We start from the raw sequence: 21,456 nt of genomic DNA, 5'->3' as shown, positions 1-21,456 counted from the left end.
CCCCCTCCTGTAGGCTGCTTTGTCCCCGCCAGTGATGCGACCTATCACTGCGGTGTCATCCGCGAACTTTAGGATGATGTTGTCTTTGTAGGAGGTGACACAGTCGTGGGTGAGCAGGGTGTAGAGGATGGGACTGAGGACACATCCCTGTGGGGTACCAGGGTTTGTAACAATGCTGGCTGAAGTCCTTTTGCCAATCCTCACAGTCTGGGGCCTGCCAGTCAGAAAGTCCAGGAGCCAGTCAGAGAGGGTGGGGTGCAGACCCAGTGTGGAAAGTTTGTGGGTGAGTTTGTGGGGGACAACTGTGTTGAAGGCGACGCAGCCTTCAATGGCATCTGCGGTGGCCCTGTTGGGCCGGTGGGCATACTGCAGGGGGTCTGGTATACTGCTCTGAATTTGGGCCAGCACCACTCTCTCAAAACACTTCATAATGATTGGGGTGAGTGCCACTGGCCTGTAGTCATTCAGGCAGGTGACCGGGCTCTTCTTGGGGAGGGGGACGATGGTTGTGGTCTTAAAGCAGGTGAGAACGATGCTCTGGCTGAGGGAGAGATTGAAGATGGTGGTGAGAACATCAGCCAGCTCGCTGGCACATGCCCTGAGAGCCCTCCCAGAGATGTTGTTGTCTGGTCAGCTGTTTCTTGACAGCCAGGGCACAAGTGTGAACTTATGAAACCAAATTCCACACACAGAGGAAGTGTTTGTAAAGGATATGCGTGTATCTGTGTAGAAGCATGTGCTGCAGGCCCTGATCCAGTAAACTGCTCTGTTAATCCAGGAAATATGATTGGCCTCTGATCAGGTAACCACATGTAGGATAGGAAGTCCATAAAGCTCATTTCAGGTTTAGGGTCACATTTTTTAAATTTGTGCAATTGGAGTTGTTGTAGCTTCCGACTCTTCAACCTTCAGCCCTGTGTCAACGTGCTTGTTGTATTCTTCCATGTTAAGTGCTAAACTCAATGAAGCATTTGCAGGTGGATATCAGTACTTTGGGGAAATGTATGTGCTATCTGCTAAAAAAAAAATTCCTGGAACCCCAAATGTTCAATATTAAATAAATAAAATGGAACTAAATCATATGAATAAATTGTGTAACACATACACATGAACCGACAACCTAGAAATTATAATTATTTGTATTTGTTTAATCCTATACTTTATTTAATTATATGCATGATTCCAAAATGTCCTTTTTCATTAGAATTTTTTTTCCCAGAGAGACATTTCATGTCAGGTTGTGTGTCATAATGTCATGACAGTGGTGTTATCAGCACTGTCCTCTCACCTTGCAGCCAGATAGTGTGGAGTGCCAGTTTCCTGTTTAAGTCAACACTGAGGTGGGTGTAACCGTAAGAAACTGCTCTCCTGTCATCATGGTTGACAAACTAGTTTTTCAGGAGAGCCTGTGCAAAAGGTGTGCCTGTTTCCACAACAGTCAAGACAATGAGAAATCAAGCAACTAGGGCAAAGTGAAACATTCCCATTCAGTGTAACAGGGATTCTTGATAAATTACTGTAGCTGTCACAACTTAATGTTTTTTGTTGTCTGGCTATAACAACATCCTAATGCAATTCTCAATATGAAAAATTAACTCTCTGAGTATTGAATTAATAATTAAAAGTCTTAAGCAGAAGATAAGAAAATAGGATGTTTTCATGTTTATGCTGCAGAGATAGTTGCACATTTTTTATTCTCAACTAAAATATTACATACAAATTGTGTCTTTCCTCTTCAGTCACTGCGTTTCATCAAGAGACATTTCTGTAGCAAAGAATCATCCAAGATCACACTGAGATACAGAGAATCTCAACACAGACAACTGGGTAATGGCGGTTGGGGAGCACAAGCTTTTAGCCTAGCATGGAGTCCTCCTCACCTGCCCCGTTTGCGTCTCTAAAAGCTGTGTTGTGTTTATTACATGCAGGACGTTCGTTTTTCCTGCATTGGCAGTGAATGTTGGCACTACAGCAGGTACAGACTGTATGCTTCAGATTTCTGGAGAGTGATTATGATTCCTGTGGTACTGAACAGTTTGGATTGGTGGTTCCACATCATTTGTACACAGTAACCTTTTAAAGCCAGGTCTGTGAAGAACTGATATTCCCAGTTTGGTCTGTGGTGGACTGGGTGAAAATCCTAGCCTGACACCAGAAGAGTGAAGGCTGCTAAATACACACATCATATCAGCAGCAACATTAACATCTAATTTCAAAACCTTTTTGCTACTCTCCCAGCCTATCCCACTGACAGATGGAGGCAGTACATTCAATTTAAATATGGCAACACCTCCCTCCTTTGGACTCTATCCGAAATAACTAAGAAGCACACCAGAAAGCTTATGCTCACTGGACCAGTGGATGATTGCACTGTAGCTACTGCTATGTGTGATGGACTAGCTCACTGACAATCACACATGGTTGAAATGTCTGGGCCTCCACATGCGTTCAGCCATGTAGTGTATGTTACCAGCAGCTGTGGTTAAGGCCCTTGCTCAAGGGCACTACAGTGATGTTGATGAAGTCAGCACAGGCACAGGTTTGTTACCCATCCTACCATGGTCACAATTTCACTTCTCTAACCTTCAACCTTTTTTAAAAACTTCTTGGTTCTGTTCTAGTCTAAAATGGTACAAAGGAACATCTCCTTAAACCACTGTTTACTATCTTGTGCAATTCGGGAAACAGCCTTGTGTTTGTGTGTTGATACAGCTGTGCTCAGTTCAGAGCTAGTTAATCATTGGCTACAGTGTCAGAGAGGACAAACTGTGACAGGGAACCAAGTGCTGTATGGCCTTTTGCACTCAGAAGATGGGAGGAGATGGTGGCTTACGGTGTGCAGCGGGGTTGGACTTGTATCAGACACGCACTCCTTTCCTTTAATTTGGCATCTGAATGTGTTAGCATCATGTCTGAATGAGCACCTTGTCACTTCTTTAGTGTATACATACTGCTGCATGCATACTGTGTCTCTCTTTGTCTCCGTCATGGGTATGTGTGAATGAAACTGTTAGTAACATTAATGTAAAACTGACCTATGTCTGAATGACAGAGAGCTGTCACTTTGTCAGGTTGATGAATCCAGCAATGCTATGCATCCCATGTCTGAAAAGGCCTAAAGTGTGTTGATAGTGTGAGACATGAGTAGGCCTCAGTGAGTAGTCTCTTTAGTGCTCCCAGGCCTTCCCAGCATTAAAGTTGAATGAGAATGCATTCTTGGGCTGACCAGGCTCTCTACATCTCTCTCCCTCTCTCCTCCCATCTGTGCCTGTGTTTGTGGTCAGAGGAAGTGATGGGATTATATCATGATCAGCCACATACAACATTTCATGAGACTCTAGTTTGTATCCTCTGGTAACACAATCCACTGTTCAGCAAGTGTCTCTGTCAGCTTTTTAAAAATAACACAGCTATGCTATGTCATGAAGACTTGATTTGTGTTTGTGTGACTGTGTGTAAGACAGGGACTGTGACACACATGTATAAGTGTTTCTAATGTATGATTTTGTGTAAGTTGAAAAAAAAATCTAAACGAAGTGTCTTACAGCATCTCAACATACTAACTTCGGAAGTCAGACTCCTCAAGTTTGCTATATAAAATGTGAAGGTACATGTTGATTACTGGGACAGGGGCTCCATTTTGGGAGATATGCACTGTATTTACCTGCACACATTATTGTTTTGTTTGGCTAAAAAATAGCTTAAACCTTATAGATTTCACTCCACTGACTGTGGCAATTCGGAATGGATAACCTTAGCTGACTGTAGCTAACTCGTAGCAAGACCTAGAGATCCCATCGACGAGAGTGACAGACTGAAAAATGACTCTGCACCCTGATCTCAGCTCTCAGTTCTGGAGCTAACGCTAGCTAGTCGATGTCAGCAGATAATGCAAACTGCAGACAAATTAGTTTCTGTCTTGTCTGTGCTCAAACTGAACACTAAAGTGGATGTTTGGATGTAGCTGAAGCACCTGTTAGTATATATAGCTCTATGGGATAGTATTTATTTATTTTTTAAAATGAACTAATAGATGTATGTAGTGTATATCTCTATGATGGATAATGAGTGTGATCCCCCCAAAATGGTGCATTTACCCAAAATTCACCACTCTTCACCAAAATCTCTTAGCTTTTGCTAAACTTTGGAATGTATTTTTAAACAGAAAAAAAATGTGGATGTTCTCAGTCACCATCAGTCACTTACATTGAAATCACTTAATAAAGGCCCAGTATGATAAGGAGCAATTACAATGTCCAAAAATGTTTTTATGTATAAATGGGCATGTGAGTAATGTATTAAGACAGAGTTTCAAAAAATGTGAACTATAGTGCTCTTCCTTCACACATCTCCAGAACAGCTGCACTACTTTTTCTCCTTGGTTCTCCTAGTTTATAAACCTCTACTGTGAACATTATTTCTGGCCACATCAACCTGCCCAGTGTTTGATTGTTTGTTGTGTCTTGTTGCTTTTCTTTTCTTTGCTTTCTCCTCTGCCCACTCATCCCAACCGGTTGAGGCAGAAGGCCGCCCACCAAGAGCCGGGGTCTGTCAGAGGTTTCTTCCTGAAGTTTTTCCTCTCCACTGTTGCCAAGAGCTTGTTCAACAGGGATTTATTGGGTTTTTCTTTTATAATAATGATAATAATAGTAAGGTCTAGACCTTACTTTGTAAAGTGTCTTGAGACAACTTTTGTTGTGATTTGGCACTATACAAATAAAATTGAATTGAATTTCCCAAAAGATTTTTTCTTTGCTGAGTTTACAAGGTTCTCCAAAGGCATTCAGCTGGTTTGGGTTTTTGAGTTGGGTTTTCCTTCAAATTGTCACTTCTCCTTATGTTACAAGTAAACTCATTAGTCAACATAACCATGGGTTAAATTGACTACAGACAAAAGAACAATAATAGCTGATGGTTCACACATGCCTCTCTTTTTCATCTCTGCTTATACTTTAGGCAGCGCTATGAACATCATGAAGCAAGGATCTTGATATAAAAAATAATAGACTATAATGAGTAATGTGGAGTAGTATTCTGTACTTCTATCCTGCCCTATATTTTCTTATGGTGGAACACCTCACCATGCATTATCATCTCTATACACAGGAACTTATTTTTAGACAACTCTATACTTGGGCAGCATGGTGGTGCAGTGGTTAGCACCGTTGCCTCACAGCAAGAAGGCTCCGGGTTTGGGCCCCACCCGGGACCTTTCTGTGTGGAGTTTGCATGTTCTCCCCGTGCTTGCGTGGGTACTCCGGCTTCCTCCCGCAGTCCAAAGACATGCAGCTTAGGTTGATTGGTGTCTCTAAATTGCCCATAGGAGTGCGTGTGTGGTTGTTTGTCTATGTGTTAGCCCTGCGATGGATTGGCGACCTGTCCAGGGTGTACCCTGCTTTCGCCCAACTACTGGCCGGGATTGGCTCCATGACCCCATTCAGGGATTAAGCAGTAGAAGATGAATGAACTCTATACTTTATTGTGAAAAACTTTAAAGCATCTACAATTTGTTCACCTAACTGACTATATTACAGATGTTAAGTTCTAAATAACTGTGAAAAATGGTGAAATCATCATAATGATACCCTTTAGAGTGAAGTTACATCACACAGTAGCAAAGAGCATATGTGTACTGTATATGACCAGACTGGTAAAAAGTAAAAAAGTAAATGTTTTCTGAGCATGGTGAGGTCTGGACTGACACCATATATTTAGATCTGTCCTGCAGGAACAAAACTACTGCTAAACAGTAACGCTGCACATACTATTTGAACACATCCATTTGTAGGTCACTATACATGGAGGTTGGTGAGGGGAAAAACCTAGTGGGGAGCAGGAGGAATAGAAGAAGATGAGAAAGAATGAAGGCACCAGAGGAGTGTGCTGCTAGCTGAAACTGCTTGGATAGACTGAGGGGATTAGAGGTCACAAAAAATTACTCCACACCTACACAACCAACTACAGTCATGGCTTATATATCACCCAGCAGACCGTGTGAGGTCAGAGGATTTGTGTGTGTGTGTGTGTAAGAAACAGACAGGCAGACAATACAAAGTCAACTGTGTATACAGTGATGTGGAGGAGATCATATTTTATCAATTACTAGGCTTTGAAAGAGTAGAATCCAATATACAGTACTGGAGATGTGAGAGCATGAAGTATGAGGGGAAAAGAAATAAAGCAAATGGAGAAAGAGTCAGAGGGTTATAAATGGAAAAGAAAGAAGAAATGCAAGAGGAGAAGAGAGATAGATTTATAGACACACACAGATACACACACATACAGTACACACTGAAGAGTCCATGCCAAGAAAGCACTCTGTTCCATAAATACGGATAAAACATCAATAAGAAAAGTTATCAACATCTAAGCTATGGGAGGGGCTGTTGTAAGCTGAAGATGGGCTGAAGCCATGTAGTTAACAGGGTCAGTCTTTGAAGTGATGGAGCAGTAACAGTGGCACCGCATTTGTTGATCAAGACAAACTTAAGTCTGTTCACTTAACCTTTGACTCTGTAGACCGCTCAGTGACTCCATGCATGTTGTGTAACCAAATCTGAAAGTGACATTGCTTTATTTTAAATTCTTGTTAATAGGCCACTATAGAGATATCAAGTATGTCATACTGAAATCATTCAACATCGAGAATTTTTCATTTGGTGTTCTGAGGTAGTTTTAGAAAATGGCATCTTGTGTGTAAATGTTTTGACAGCCATCACATGAACAATAAAACCTGTTTGTCACTGCAAACTGCACCAAACAGCCTAGCTTCTTCATCTTTTTCAGCCAATTAGTTTTAAAAAAAATAACCGAATGTGAACAAAGCAGTTTGATCTCACTGAGCGCTGCCCCCAAGCTGTGCGCTAAACCAGCAGGTCTATGTGACTACAGTGGTATGAGGAGATAGGGCTGTAACTTTGGTTCCTGGAAAGGATAACAGCTGAGAATCAAACCCCATCAAGCCAGGAAGGATTGACCAGATTGTTTGAGAAACTGCTGCCTCAGAAAAATACACACCAGCCACCTGGGTGCTACTTCATGATGTTAATACAATTTTATAGCCTTTTGACAGTGGAGGAAGCCAAATATTCAAAAGTTGTCATGGAAAGCATAAACGAAGGCAAACAAGAAAACAAAGAAAATGTTTGCATTTAGCTACACTAAGCCTTCGTCTGTTGCCCTTCTATTTTCTTTCCTTATTTCTTTTCATCGCTTTCGTTTCTGGGATTTTTTTTTACACATTATATTATTTTTCATTCCAATTAAATGCAAAGGGTCTTGTTTTTATAATCAGATTACCAGTGCTCTTGATATCTACCTATTCTTTTTCTTTCTCTTTGTGCCCTTCCTCTTTCCATCATCTTGTCTCCATCCTCTTTCCATCATCTACTGCTCTTGTCAAGTGGTACAGTATTTATAGAGTGGCTCCAAAAGCATCACATTCTCTGCTCTGCTGGTCTCTGGCCCACGCTTGTTTTTGCCTTGGCTCTGTTTGCCCATCCTTTGCTTTTTCACTTGTTCTCCTTACACCACCCCCTCCTCCTTTATCCATCTGTTTTTGAGAAGAAATTACTTTTGGGATTGTGTATAAACACTCCTTACCCATTCTTCCCATTTCTTTTTTTACCCTGTTGGCCACTTCTGATTCTCCAGCCCTTACTCCTCCATTCCTTTCCTGCTCACAGCGTGTGTCAATGTGTCTGTCGTCTTTCCTGTTCTCCAGCTCCATCAGATGTAGAAATGTTTTTCCTCCAACACCCTTAAATGTGTTGTCATGGAGTGCTGGGACTGCTGATCCACCATGCTTGTTTTGTTCTTTCAATTAAAAGTGCAACTAGAAAGACGCCAGATGGTGTCGCTACTATTCAGGTCAGATGACTGTTTGCTAAGCCATGATCCTGAAGAGCAATTGTCCAGTCTTAACTTTGTCAAACCATAATTAATGCCTGGTTCAGTCTACAGTCTACTGCAGACCTGTTTGCCAAAGTCGCTGGTTAACTCTCATCCACAAATCCTAAATTGCAAAATTGTAACATCGGTGCTGTGTATTATGTGGCAGTATGTCTTCAAACATCTAAACTGACTGCTGACTTTTCAGGGACATAATGTAGCCAAGCTAGCTTGATGCAAACTTTCCCACCAGCTGTTAGCGACAGTTAGTATCTTTCAGGCAACAAAATCCACAGTTGTCAGCTAGAAACGAAACTAATTGTTTGTTTCTGTCTTCTTGTGGTAAATTTGCCATTGCTTGAGTAACAGTAACTAAGGGGCAAGAGAATAACCTACCCTTTGTCAAGAGCTGAAGCATACAGACTACACACACACACACACATACACAGAGAGAAAGAGAGAGAGAGTGAGAGCACTTTCACCTCTCTCCTCCCCATCCTTGGGCAGTGTATTCATAGCAGTGCTAATTAACAACTCCACACCAATGACTGGTGAAGAGTGGAGACAGAGGACAAAGAGGTGAACAAGAGACAGAACGGGAGAAGGAGACTTGGGAGGGAGTCCTTAGACATGTTAAGTAAAATATGTGAGGCCCCAGGCAATGGAAAACCTGTACATGTGTATACATGATGTGGGTTTTCTATTTGTGTCAGTGTTTTTTTCATGTGTGTGTGTGTACTGTACATGTGTCTTTATTTTTTTATTTAGACAAGCCCAAAGCTGGCATAACCCTCATCTGGCCAAACCAGACTCTTTGGCTGGCTGACCATGTCACTGGCCAGCCACAAGCAACTTGGACCCTCCTGGTCACAGTCTGCCAGGGCCACATGCTAACATTCTAACATGTTAGGTTTCTTTTTTTCAATAATGAGTAGTGTACTGCAACAAATTCCAAATATAAATGTAGTTATTATTTTACAGTATAACAGTATTATTTTGTTACCCTGTAGATGTTAAGCTTGTTGGTATCCTACCAGATTGCTAAGGACAGACATCTTGTTTTGTGTGTTTACTCCTGGTTGGGACATGTGAACTTGATGCTGGAGTTGGAGGCAGTATGATATGGCAAATTTCTGAAAGAGGGCAGTTAAGCTTTCTGGTAACACTAAAAATGTCTTATTTGCATGTTTTATTATCTTAGCTGTTTAGCTAGCAACTGATAGCCCATCAGAGGTTGGTAGTGCAGGCTGGTTAAAGAAATCACAGCATCGTATTTTCTGTTTTATGTGTTAAATACAGACTATGTGGGGGTGTGGAAGAGATTTTGGAGTCGCTGAAAATGATCTTTGACTGGGAAGGTAGTGTAATGTAACTAGTTATTACTACTGCTAAGTAATTAAGAAAAGCGATGCAATCTTTATTGAATAATAGCACTTTTTATGGTTGCCATTTTGACTTGTCATACCAGGTGAAGCACAGCTTTTTAAAGTTACATGATTAATTATGGCTCACTTGGCCCAATTTCATATGCTACATCCAGCAGACATGGATAAAGATTTGCATTTATTTGGGCTGTGTTTCTGTCAGCCCTGTTAATATTAAGTCCAGTACTGACTCCCTTTTAGCTCTATGTTGGTTGTGTTATTACACCTGTGGTTTCCAGCTTTGACATGCTGCAGTCAAAAATCTGAAAAAAGTATTTAATTGTATTGTATGGTATTTTTAATTTTTTTATTCTAGATGTTACACTGCATGTTACATAAAATGCATCTACTGTGTGTATCCAAAATTAAACTTTTGACTGACTTATAAACAAATACAAGTACAATACTTCCTGTATAAAACGTAGGATCAGTTTGTGTGACCTTGTTGCTGTGTAATAGATATGAATTCAGCTCTGTGGTTTGTGGTAGAATACTTTATGGCAACACAACTAATGCAATGTCTTCATACTCATTTCTTCACCCTGTGTGTCTGTGATTACACGTGTGTGTAATTGTAGTGGAGCCTGCATAGCTGACATAGTGTACTGAGGACATTATCTGTTCTTTTTAATCAATCGCCACATGTGATCCCAGACATAGTGGTTGACCCCTGAGTAGGCAGCAGGCTCAGACATGTAATCGATAAACACAAAGAGCATGTCCTCACCTAACAGCAGGTCCATCCCTCTTCACTGAGTGGTTATGTTTTTATCCGTATGGTTGGGGTCACTCATGTATCCCCTGCTGAGTCAAGGTTAAGATTAATATGAAGGTTCATGATACACATTTGAGGATCAGTGTGGAAACTGTGTGCTGACTCATGAGGGCATTAGTCTGGACTGTCACATTGTCTTTTAATAGGATGTAAATTTTAAAGTTTGCAAGAGTGCACTTGTTGGGTGAATACATGTGCCTAGTTCTATGCAGACAGCTTTCCAGGTGAGAAAAAATGTCACAGTCACTGAATATCGTATGTATTTATGGAACCCACCATTTACTGTGTGTATCTGACACATTCTCTTTGCACTCTCTGTGAGAGCATGTTACCATCACACATTTTGTGTCATTGCCATCCGTGATGATGATCAGTTAAACTCAGTTAGTTATAAAATGGAGGAAAAATACTGTTTTAGCATTTTCTCTTTGCTTCTAAACTACAAAGTGCAGGTAAAATGATATTATGAGTTGAGGGTGCACTAAAATTTGTTGTTAAATTAGTAATAAGAAAAGGGATTATGAGTAATTTGCATGGGGCTGATCATAGTCATTACTTAAGGTCAGAGAACTGTCATGTGGTTCTATAGTTCCTTGCAAGCTCTGTGGAGTGTTTTAGCATCCTTCAGCACCTCTACTGCTCTGGTTCACCACTCTCACCAGCATAGCTTCCAGCGGCAGCAGGCATCTGTTTTCAGCTCTGATACCCATCTGTTCTACATGCTCAGTGCTAAATGATAGAAAAACAAAGACAGCAACTAGCTTGTGAGCGCAGTGGAGCATTTAGCAGTTAAAGAGCCAGATACCTCCCCCAGGAGTTGGTGGAGACCAAAACAGAGCACAAAAAGAAGAAACATGACTGAAATGAATGCTAATCCTCCTCTGTGTCTGCTGATGAGGTGATAATATGCAGTGCTGTGTTTTCAGCTTGTTGTGTTGATCTCACGGGTAGATAAAGAAATCCATGAATGTAGATTTAAAGCCGTAGAGTGGCAGACAGACATAATGCTTTTTGGATATGGGGGGGAATTCTACATGTAGGTTTAAATAAAGGTACACCATATGACAAGAAATATCAGTTTTATGGTTGTGGGGTACAGACATTACTGGCAATGACTCGCTAATATTTAGGACACTTCTGTTTTTCTTCCCTTTTCCTCCCAATGGAAAATTTTCCAAACCTGATATTATATTTTCACTCAAGTTGAGGCTGTCCTTGCTGCTGCAGAGCTCCTTTCTGAGGTATTTCTGTATTAAAAGCGTCACCTTGTCCAGCTCTCAGAGTGCTTGTCTGCTGACTGTGTGGAAGTGGTAGAAAAAAAACTGATGACGCTCTAAGAACAGGAACAGCTGGTGCACTGACACCCGCTGACACCCGGTGCTTGATGCCACCATGTTACCATGACAACCAGCCGTGCACCCTCTGCTTCTGACAGCTGTTCCCATGGTGCCTGTGCTTGGCTCATCCCTGGACTCCCACTGGCAGGATAGATAGCATTGCGGGGTCAGAGGTCACATCTATGACGTCATTGCCATGGCGGTGCCATGTTGTTTTTTCATTTGAAATGTGTATGGATCAGTTTAGCTGAGGTTTGTGTCAACTGCAATGTCCATTTATCATCATTTAGACTAAATTAAAGCCTACTTGAGACCTCTGAGTGAAAATGTACATGTGTACCACATTCATGCATCTCTGTGCAGACACTTCCCCTTGAAATCTGTACCTGTGTCTTTCTGGATGACACAGTTGCAGAATTTCACTGGATCTATTATGTTGTACCTGCTCAAAATTCATGCATTCCTTACAAAAGTATCTGAACCAAACATTTGAGAGAAATGTATGGAAGACTTGATATCATGTAAAATTTAAAAGCTGTGTGTTATAGACAGAGCCTGATCTATTGTGTAACCTTGACTTCACTGTGTATTTTTACATGAAACATTAATCACGATTCCTTTTATTTTTTTCAAATTTCACTGAACATTTTACATCACAAATGAACTGTCCTCTGTTCCAACCATTCCCTGTGTCAGCCAATTGGCCCAGAAATTGTCCAGTCACCTCACTGTTCCAACTGTGCCGGCTGCTGGAGCCACAGACAGCTAGAAAGACAGTAGTGAAGAGGACTCTACTATAATCTCTTGTCAGCTCATTTCTTAGGCTTGGAAAGTTTCTACTTGCTGTCTTTAAAAAAAAAGTTTTTTCAGGGAGATTGCATGAGTTGTGGAAATTACATAAGTTCTTGTTGGACAGCTTGTTTTTTCAGTAAAAACGGACAAAGACTGAGCTTTTTTCCAACTCAGAAGAATTCTGCTAAGGCAAAGCATCCTGAGCTTTGGATGGGTCATGGTGGAGGAATATTGTCGGTTTTATTTCTACCACAACAACCTGCTCACATCAGATCAGGTGTTTTGTTTTCTACCTGTTTTCTATCAAGGAGCTGGGCACTCTAGATGGGAGGACATGTCTGCTTTCAGCAGATCCAGGTGATCAGTGTAAATCTTTGGTACTTGTTGGACTATTGGTTGAAAAAGAATTTATCTTGGGATCTAGGAATGTGGGTTTACAAATGATAGACTAAGCTGATCTACCGTAATTTCCGGACTATAAGCCACTACTTTTTTCGCTTCATGCACACACCCTCATCATGGAAAACACACAATGAAATGCATATGATGCAGCTTTCCAGTTAAGTTAAAGGCGATCGATCTGTCTGTCGAAATATCTCATGTTTCAATGTGGACACTGTTGGGTAAAATTATTAACAAGGCATACTTTAAGGTTGATTCTAATATTTTATGAATTAAAAACTTAATTAGTAGAAGATTAACATTATGTTTGTTGATTAGTTAACTTGTTTGTTTACTGTGTGTCATATGATTATTCTATCATATTAAGAAAATGAATAATTAGGATTTAGTTTAGAGCATGCATGAGTTTGCTTACTTGTATGTTACAATTATGTTAACATAGTTAGTTGAGTATCTCATTCTATGTGTCCACTGAAGTATTGGCCAGTATTTACTGTGTTAGCCAACTGGGGTACTGTTTAACATCAAGGGAGACTGATTCACTAAAACACTGAATCACATTAGATTTACAGCTTTAGCAAAGAGGGTCCACAGTTGTTTTATGATCACCACCTGGCTGAAGAGGCCAGGGAATTTGGGGTCACTGGGACACTAGGGGTAATAAACAAGAGATTAGATCTAAAAGCCAACAAGAGGAAGACAACTTCAAAAGACAGGGCAATATACAGACACACACAGGCAAGACAGTTTAATTAGCCAAACGGGAAGCCATGTCTCATATAGTATAACAAAGAAAGGGGTGAGTGTAGGTATTTAGACAGAGTAGGATTTCCTCCATCTTTAGGAAGCTGCTTTTCCCATTGGAGCAGGAAGGATGCAGAAGGGGGACGGATGGATACATGGACCAATAGAACAGCACGAGAGGACCGGACCAGTTTACAAGGGCACATTTGAAATTGTATAAAAACAACTGAATGGAGGAGGACAGCGTTCCTTCTCCTCCTGTAGTCAGGTTGAACGGTTTTGCTGTTGAGGTCAGGGCTTCAGATAGAGATGGAACCCAGAGCTCTGTAAATTGCTTTATTCGATGGTCTGTTTAGTTATGATAATAAATGTTTGAAAATTGATATTTGATTCCGATTATTCTTCATGAAAGAACACGCTGCAACACCTGCGGCTATGTAGAAAATGTTTTTCGTTTTAAATTTAGTTGGTGCGACTTATATTCAGGTGCGCTCAATAGTCCGGAAATTACGGTATTACACTTACATTTAAGGATTTTTTTGCAGATTTGCTCACATTGAACTATTGATCAGAGAGCAGCAGGTGATCAGTGTCCTGCAGATTACTGGAGCAGGCCTTCCTCTTATTCAGCTCTGATTTTATGTAAGCAGATTTAGTATGAATGTCTATTTTTTTAATTTCAGCAAACTTGCAGACATGACTGTAAACTCAGTTTGCTGCCTAGAGACTTAACTAGAGTTTGTCTGCTTCCACAAATACGCAGATTGGCTGCAAAGCTGTGAATGAAGCCATCTCTTTCCCATCTACCTCTCTCACTCAGCGAAGTAATTAAAGTGCCTGTCTGGGGCCCCTACTTTCCTTTGACAGTTCTGTTGAGAAAACATTGTGGGTGTTTTCACATGGCCTGATTTGCAATTCACACTTGGGCTATTTTCATCATAGGCATCCCGGGAAGCAGAGAGGAAAAGGTTGTGAGCCACAGAGAGCAAAACTGAGCTGAACTTTCATTTAATTGCATGTATGACTTCTTTGTTTTTGAAAGGCACCTTTCAAGTGGCGTTCTAATTGCCAGTTATTTTGCTTTAACTGAGATGCTGTTCTCATACAAGTGCTTACATTACTTTCTGTTTGTTTATTTATTTAAAAATTATTCACTTATTCAGAAATCCCTTCACTTCCTTTTTTAAAGGAACACACAAATACTTAGGAAGCTGAGTTAAAGTTTGTTAAAGAACAAAAATTTTGTGACTGCATGATGTTATCACTAACTTATCATCACATTTTCTCTCTTCTCCTCTCAGAACACTGCACAAGCAGTTTGAGAGCTACAAACAGGAGGTGCGTCGCATCGGGGCGGACACACGGCGTCAGCAGACCCAGCAAAAGGACGACGCACCAACCTGTGGTATCTGCCACAAGACCAAGTTTGCTGATGGCTGCGGCCACCTCTGCTCCTACTGCCAGACCAAATTCTGTGCTCGCTGTGGAGGGAGGGTCTCTCTGCGCTCCAACAATGTGAGAAACCTGACCTCCACCCTTTTTCCTTTTCTCTTTCACAGTCACTTCATTCCCGTTGTTGTTAATTCACAGTGTGTGTTCGTTAACATCTGCTTGCTTGTTTCCTGGCCACACTCTGGTGACACCAAAGTGTATTGGAAGAACAGAGTCTAAAGATGTAGTGCTGTGTAATGGTTCTAAATTTAAGCACTTAAGCTCACATGAATGTGAAAGTGCACCAGTAACAGCATGTGTGTTGTCCTGTGTCTCCTGTGACTGCACTGCAGCCATCAAGCAAGCATGTCAGGCAGTGACATGCTCTTCTCAAGCAACATGCTGAGACAAAGACCACCACCAGTGAGGAAAAGACAGGTTACAAAGTTTAGATGAAAACCTTATCATAATTTTATCATAATAAAGTAAAAAGTGTAGTATGTAATGAAGGACCTAGCTACATTTAGCTTTTATTTGCAACACTTAGAATCGCTTCCAGTAGTAGCTGAATGTCCAAAACCCTTCTCAAACAACTCCTGTACTGTAGCATCATTTGTTTATTTGCAACACTAATATAAATCAAAGGCCAACACCAAAACACCAACTATTATGAAGAATTCAACCTCCCACCACTAGATTGGGTCGGTGTGGCATCCATCCATAAACCAAACATGTTTGTGCTATTTTTAGTCTCAGCCCTCTTCCATGCAAACACTCTCTGTGCTCCCCTCCAACCCAAGAGAGAGGACCTCCTCTTGGATATTCCACCTGACTATCGACCCTGCTGGTCCCCAATCTGTTCAGGATCTGCCCGACCCAGCTGGACCTGGACTCACACTGTGGCCACATGTATGCAGAACTCAAAGGCCAGTGAGAATAAGGGATAAAGATAGCATCCCTGTTGGTGAAGCCACTAAAATTAACTTCACAGCAGGAAGGTTGTAACAAGAAAATGGTGAGATAAGACCAGAAAGATGCATATGCCAACTATAAATAAAACAAATAACGCAAAGAATTTATTTGAGGGGAAATTATGCTCAAAATATAATCAATTAATATATCATCTTTAATTATGAATGTAATAAATGTTTTAATGTGGAATTTAATGTCTTGGGATGATACTCAGCAGCAACACTAATTTAAGTCAATCAAAAGAAAGGAGAGTTTAGTGCAGAAGACACATTTACACTAATTATTGTTTATGTGAGAGTGTGTGTTTTTGTCTGAGTCTGCACAAGTGTCACATTGACATAGTGAATCGTTTAATCAATGAATACATTAGTGTCCTGTTAAATTAATTAGGATTAGAAGGCACTAAATACAAAACATATTCAGTACCTGGTTGATTTGCTTTATATTTTCCCATTGTGATCTACATTGGGAATTCATTAAATACTGCCTCACATAAAAATTCTATTTAACCAAACAGATCTGAATTTCTACACACATGGAGCAATTTTACATTTTGAACAGTGACAAACTAACACAAAAAGTATCAAATGTCATTTTGAAACTGTTGCACAAATTGTACTGGACAACACTAACAAAATGACATCATGCATCCACTGTTTTGCAGTAGTGGCTGAAAGCTCAGATACATAAAAACCTGGAGTTATGAATCTTTATGAACCATCTGCATTGCTAGACGCCTTGAGGGCTAAGTGAGATTCTGACACTATAAAAAAGCGTAAGGTCTAGAAAGGTCAATAAGATTTTGTGCTTCTCTTAAAGATCCCTTTTTGAACCCATAAAATATAACGAACTCCTATGAAAATGTAAATGAAATTTGAAAACAGTTTTTATATCATTTATCAAATCACATGTTACATGTGTATATTTAGCCTGTCCTCATTCCCACGGCATCAAATACTAACGTAATGTCAAGTGCCTTTAACGTAGGGGTGGCCAACCCCCTGCTTTAGCATTTCATATGACCACCAAGGGTCGCCTTTGGTGTTCATAGGAGACCCACTTGGTTTAGGTAGTACTATATGAAGGCAGTCTGGGCCAGGAGGTGGCTGGGGTTGATGGTGGGTCAACCAATCATCGAACCTACCCACGGGACAGTGGAGTTCGCCTCCCCGTGTGTAATGAAGCGGTTTTTAATCAGCAAGTGTTTTAACCCAAGCTGCAGTATTTTCCTAAACATAACCACATGGTTTTTGTACTTAAACATAACTATGTAGTTTATGTGTACTAATGTGACTGGGTTAAAGGTGTTCTGTAATGAAAACCCAGAGTCTCTTATACGGATGCCAAAGGGACCCTTTAGTGTCATTATGAGATGCAAAAGGTACTTGACAAAACATCAGTATTTAACACCGTGGGAATGAGAACACATTGGTATATTTATAGAATTATAGAAGACCTGTAAAAAGTAAAACTGTTAGGTAAGCATTTTAGTAAATTCTTATTTGCTTCTAGGCACACTACTGTAATAATTTATCAACTCCCAGTGACAGAGCTGGGCAGTGCTGCCCTGTGTCCTGCAGAAGACATCACAGCAGCTTCATACAATGTGCCTTCCAAATACTGGTTAGGCCACAAAGCAAACTGTACACAAACAGTATTGTTAAAGAGGGATCGGCAATAACATTTACTTTATTTACTAATTACATTGTAGTAACTTATATTTAGCATTCACTAAGTAGTTTGCATTAAAAGTAAATTAAACATAAATTAAATGTATCCTGATGGTTAAAATGCACAGTGACTTTACATTTTGGAAATAAAAATAAAAATAAAATTTGCAATTGAAAAGAAAACCTGAATTGAAAAAGGAAACGGGCACTGACACAACACTGCTGTTTAGCAGTTTAAGATGCGTTTGTGGGAGCTACTGCTGTCAGTGTGCAGTCACGCCCAGCAGCAGAGCAGGATCAACAAGAGGGATGTCCTTTTCTCATGGACCTGTGGATCGAGGAGGCTGCCTGGAGAAGCCATGAGCAAGGAAACACGAGATTGGATGCTTCAGATGAAGGACCAGAGGAAAAGACCTCATGTCTCCGGACACCATTCCCCAGCTCCTCTCTGTTCGCAGTTTCTCCTTGCATTTTACATGGTCTCTCTATATGATGCAAACCATGCTCTCGTTAGCCCCTCCCCTCAACGCTGTCCCCTCCACAACAAAACAATGACAGAAAACTGAAAGCAAAAACCACTGACATGGGAAAAAACTGTCAGAGTAAGTGGGTAGAGCAGTTGTCTCCCAACCGGAAGGTTGAAGGTTCAAATCTCATTGACTGAAGTCCACATGTCAAAGTGTCCTTGGCCAAGACACTGAACCCCCCCAAGGTGCCCATGATGGCGGTGCGTATGGACACAGCAGCCCCTCACCTCCAAACAAAACTTCATTGTACATGTTACAATAAAATAAAGCTTCTTCTTCTAATGCCAAAATTTAGATTTGTTGCCCTGGCTCCATAAAAATACAAATGATGAAATATTATGCACTTTAATGATAATTCAAACCATTCTTTTGTTCCCCATCACCGACATCTTTGGTGTTTTCAAACAGCATGAAACAGGAACAAAGCTGCTTTAACGTGAAGTTTTGTGTTGCGGTGTATTTCTATAAAAAAACGTTTCTCTGTGCTGTGACACATTATGATGTTGTCACATGTCACACCAAGGTCATGCCGAGCTGGATCATGCATGTTGCTGCAGCCTAACATGTCTGTGGTCGCTGATATTACATTACATATTATTGTCCTCACCACCTCACACTCCATCATTGAATCTTAAGTGTGTGTTTCAACTGAATGTAATTAACAAGTGTTTGCATTTGCTTTCCCCCTCTTCTCCTTTGTTTTCTCATTCTTTTCCCCAAATTTGTACAATCTCATTTTACATCTTTATTTTTATACCGTACATGTTACAATTTCATTTCTTTCTCCCCTTTTCTTTCTGGATCCACCTCCTCCCTCACTTTTCTTAATTCTCACTGCTACCTGGACTGCATGCCACAAAAGGAGGACAAAGTGGTTAGCATCTTTTTTATGTTCTCTTTGTGTTGTCAATGTGATGTTTGCGCCCCCTAAAGGTAAAAACACTGGCTGGGTTCAAATCTGGAGCAGAGATCTCATTTGTCTGTTTACAGGTTGACTTCTAGCCTGGAATGAAGATGTAAAATAAGTTTTGTTTCTCCCGTGTTGACCAGATTTTTTCAGCTGAAAGAAAAATGGTGCATTAGATGCAAGGGAGCAGTCTACTGGATTGGAACTGAGCCAGTGTGTGTACAAATCCACTTGTGGCTTACTGACTTAACTGAACAGAGAGAATCCCTGATAATATAGTTTTTCTGAACTTTCTCAGAGGATTTTGCGTGGTGTGTGGGGCAGAGCCGCCTGGAACTCTTTTGTCCCCATGTTCTCCAGTGTAAACCCTGACTAACTCTGTGTCCGTTGTCTGTCTTCTCCCCTTGCAAAGTGTCTCATAGTGAAGGACAGGGTAAGGCTTACTGGGTGATTTTGATGCATGGGCCACTACTGTTGTCTCCCCTCCACATGCGGGTCTGTGCTCATTCACAGTATCAGAACAGGAATTCGGACCCATGATCAGTTTCTGCCTCACAGATCAGTCCCAGGGCAGTAGGCTGGTGAACCTGCATTAGTACTCTAATTCTGAGAATGAATGCAGACCCTGAAAATTTAACTAGCAGGCAGCGCGAGCATGAGCCATAATATAGGCAGTCTGCTACAGCGTCTGATTCGTCTGACCCATCCTGACCCCTCTTCCTATGGCTGTAGGCATGGCTGTGCTGGGAGGGAGGCAAGAGATAATTTAATAAAGATCTGACAAAATCTGGGATGATGGATTGGCCTTTCAGCTGGCTTGCATATACAAAAGCACTTTATCCTACAGACCTTTTATCCGAATGGAGAGTGAATGCACTCTCATGCCTGTGCATGCTTTCCCTGCCTGTGTGTTTGAGACCAGACCAGCCTTGCCATAGGGAGATGGGTGGGGCCCAGGTATATGTGCCACTTTATTTACGTACCACTTCCTCTTAATGCCTTGTCACTGCAAAATGTTGCCAAAGTGTTGTTACTGCTGAGCCCTGACAAAAAAAGAAACAGTGAAGGGAATGGCACTGAGGTTTAGTTTAGAATATTTCCTCATTGCCTAATTTTCAGAAATAGGATTCAAAATGTTACTTTACATATAGATAAGGCAGAGGATGGGCCAAGATAGAAAAGGTTGACTCATTTCCTTCATACAGAATTTTGTTTATTGTTTAGGTATAATCAAACAATTGTTAAAGGTGCATTGACTAAGGTTTTACACATTGTCTGGTAAATCAAGCAAAATGGGACAGGATGCAGTGTCTCTCAACCCTACTTTCCCCCTCTTTGACCCTTAGCTACCTACAGCCTTTCAGTGGTTATTCCATATTTTCTACCCTGAGTTGCCTGTAAATTTGCCCCACCTGCCACCCAGCAACAAGACACAAGTATTTACATCCTCTACAAAAACATGAGCCATACATGCTGTATAATCTAAGTATCATAGATCACTAATCTGTCAACCTCATCACTTGACATTATGTGAATGCTGCCATAGAGCCCGGACTCGGCTGCCTTTTGTACATTTTAGCACAACCAGGCATCCACACTTCATGTTGTAGCTTCAGGAAACAGGACTGGAAGGGGCCAAAAAGTGGTAAGGAGCGGTTTATGGTGTGTTTGTTTTAAGTCTCACTAGAACTACTAGCAGCTAAAGGTAGATTACCTTTAAGTTCTCTCATTTAGCACACTATTAGATTTAAGTTCAAGAATCAATCTTAGGCCAAACATGATGAGCAGTAGAACTGATTGTTAACCCCCATAGCTGTAACCACACACAGCAGGACTGTCAAGAGTTGGATTGCTTCAGAAGTCCTGTGAATAGAGCTATAGTAGGACCAGTACTCCATATGTAGAGTGACTGGTATGAGGGACGCTTTAGGAAATAAATAAGCAGCTGTACTTTTACACCTTTGAAACATGCACTAGGTGTCATGATGCATATGAGATGCTGGTATGCATACCTGTAAAACATTCTTACAGTTATATAAGAAACACTCTCACAGAGGTAATATGTGTGCTTGTATACATCCAGGTGCACTCAGGCTTGTCTGCCATGTTGTAATAAAACATAGAGTACATTATACACTTGATGTACTGTCTAGTGATGTGTATATGGCAAATTCCGTGGGTGTACCGTGCCTCTCTCCATCATGCTTTTGGGTGTGTCTGAATGAAGCCATGAGCATTAACATAAGAGTGACTTACTGCACAGTATGTCTGAGTGACAGAAAGCCATGACTTAACAAACAGGTAAAGCCAGTAATGTTACATACCCTAGGCCTGACAAGGGTTATGTTTGCTCTTAAAACATTACACATAAAGTAACAGCAAATTTGATGGTGTTGAACCATCGTCAAATACAAGCAAGTTTCCATCCATCCATCCATTTTCCTGTGCTTATCCGGGACCGGGTCGCGGGGGCAGCAGTCTAAGCAAAAATGCCCAGACTTCCCTCTCTCCAGACACTTCCTCCAGCTCCTCCGGGGGAATGCTGAGGCGTTCCCAGGCCAGCCGAGAGACATAGTCCCTCCAGC

The 21,456-nt window shown here is 41.0% G+C and overlaps 1 protein-coding gene across 24 annotated transcripts in view; it reads left to right on the top strand.

Annotated features, from left to right (window-relative positions):
• Nucleotides 1–21,456, top strand: part of LOC109956842 (regulating synaptic membrane exocytosis protein 1-like) — an 80,735-nt gene that overhangs the window by 10,574 nt on the left and 48,705 nt on the right. For 22 of the 24 annotated variants that reach the window (XM_020594237.1, XM_020594235.1, XM_020594246.1 and 19 more), the window contains exons 2-4: nt 14,666–14,879; nt 18,827–18,838; nt 19,284–19,304. In XM_020594237.1, the coding sequence (XP_020449893.1) occupies nt 14,666–14,879; nt 18,827–18,838; nt 19,284–19,304 (247 nt within the window). The remainder of the gene's footprint in view (nt 1–14,665; nt 14,880–18,826; nt 18,839–19,283; nt 19,305–21,456) is intronic. The other 2 variants (XM_020594231.1, XM_020594234.1) reach the window with 2 other exon arrangements.

Source organism: Monopterus albus, unplaced genomic scaffold (assembly GCF_001952655.1).
Source record: "Monopterus albus unplaced genomic scaffold, M_albus_1.0 scaffold22.1, whole genome shotgun sequence".
In the NCBI taxonomy this organism is placed as follows: Eukaryota; Metazoa; Chordata; class Actinopteri; order Synbranchiformes; family Synbranchidae; genus Monopterus; species Monopterus albus.
The sequence above is the reverse complement of the archived record's forward strand: the minus strand, read 5'-3'. Positions and strand labels throughout refer to the sequence as shown.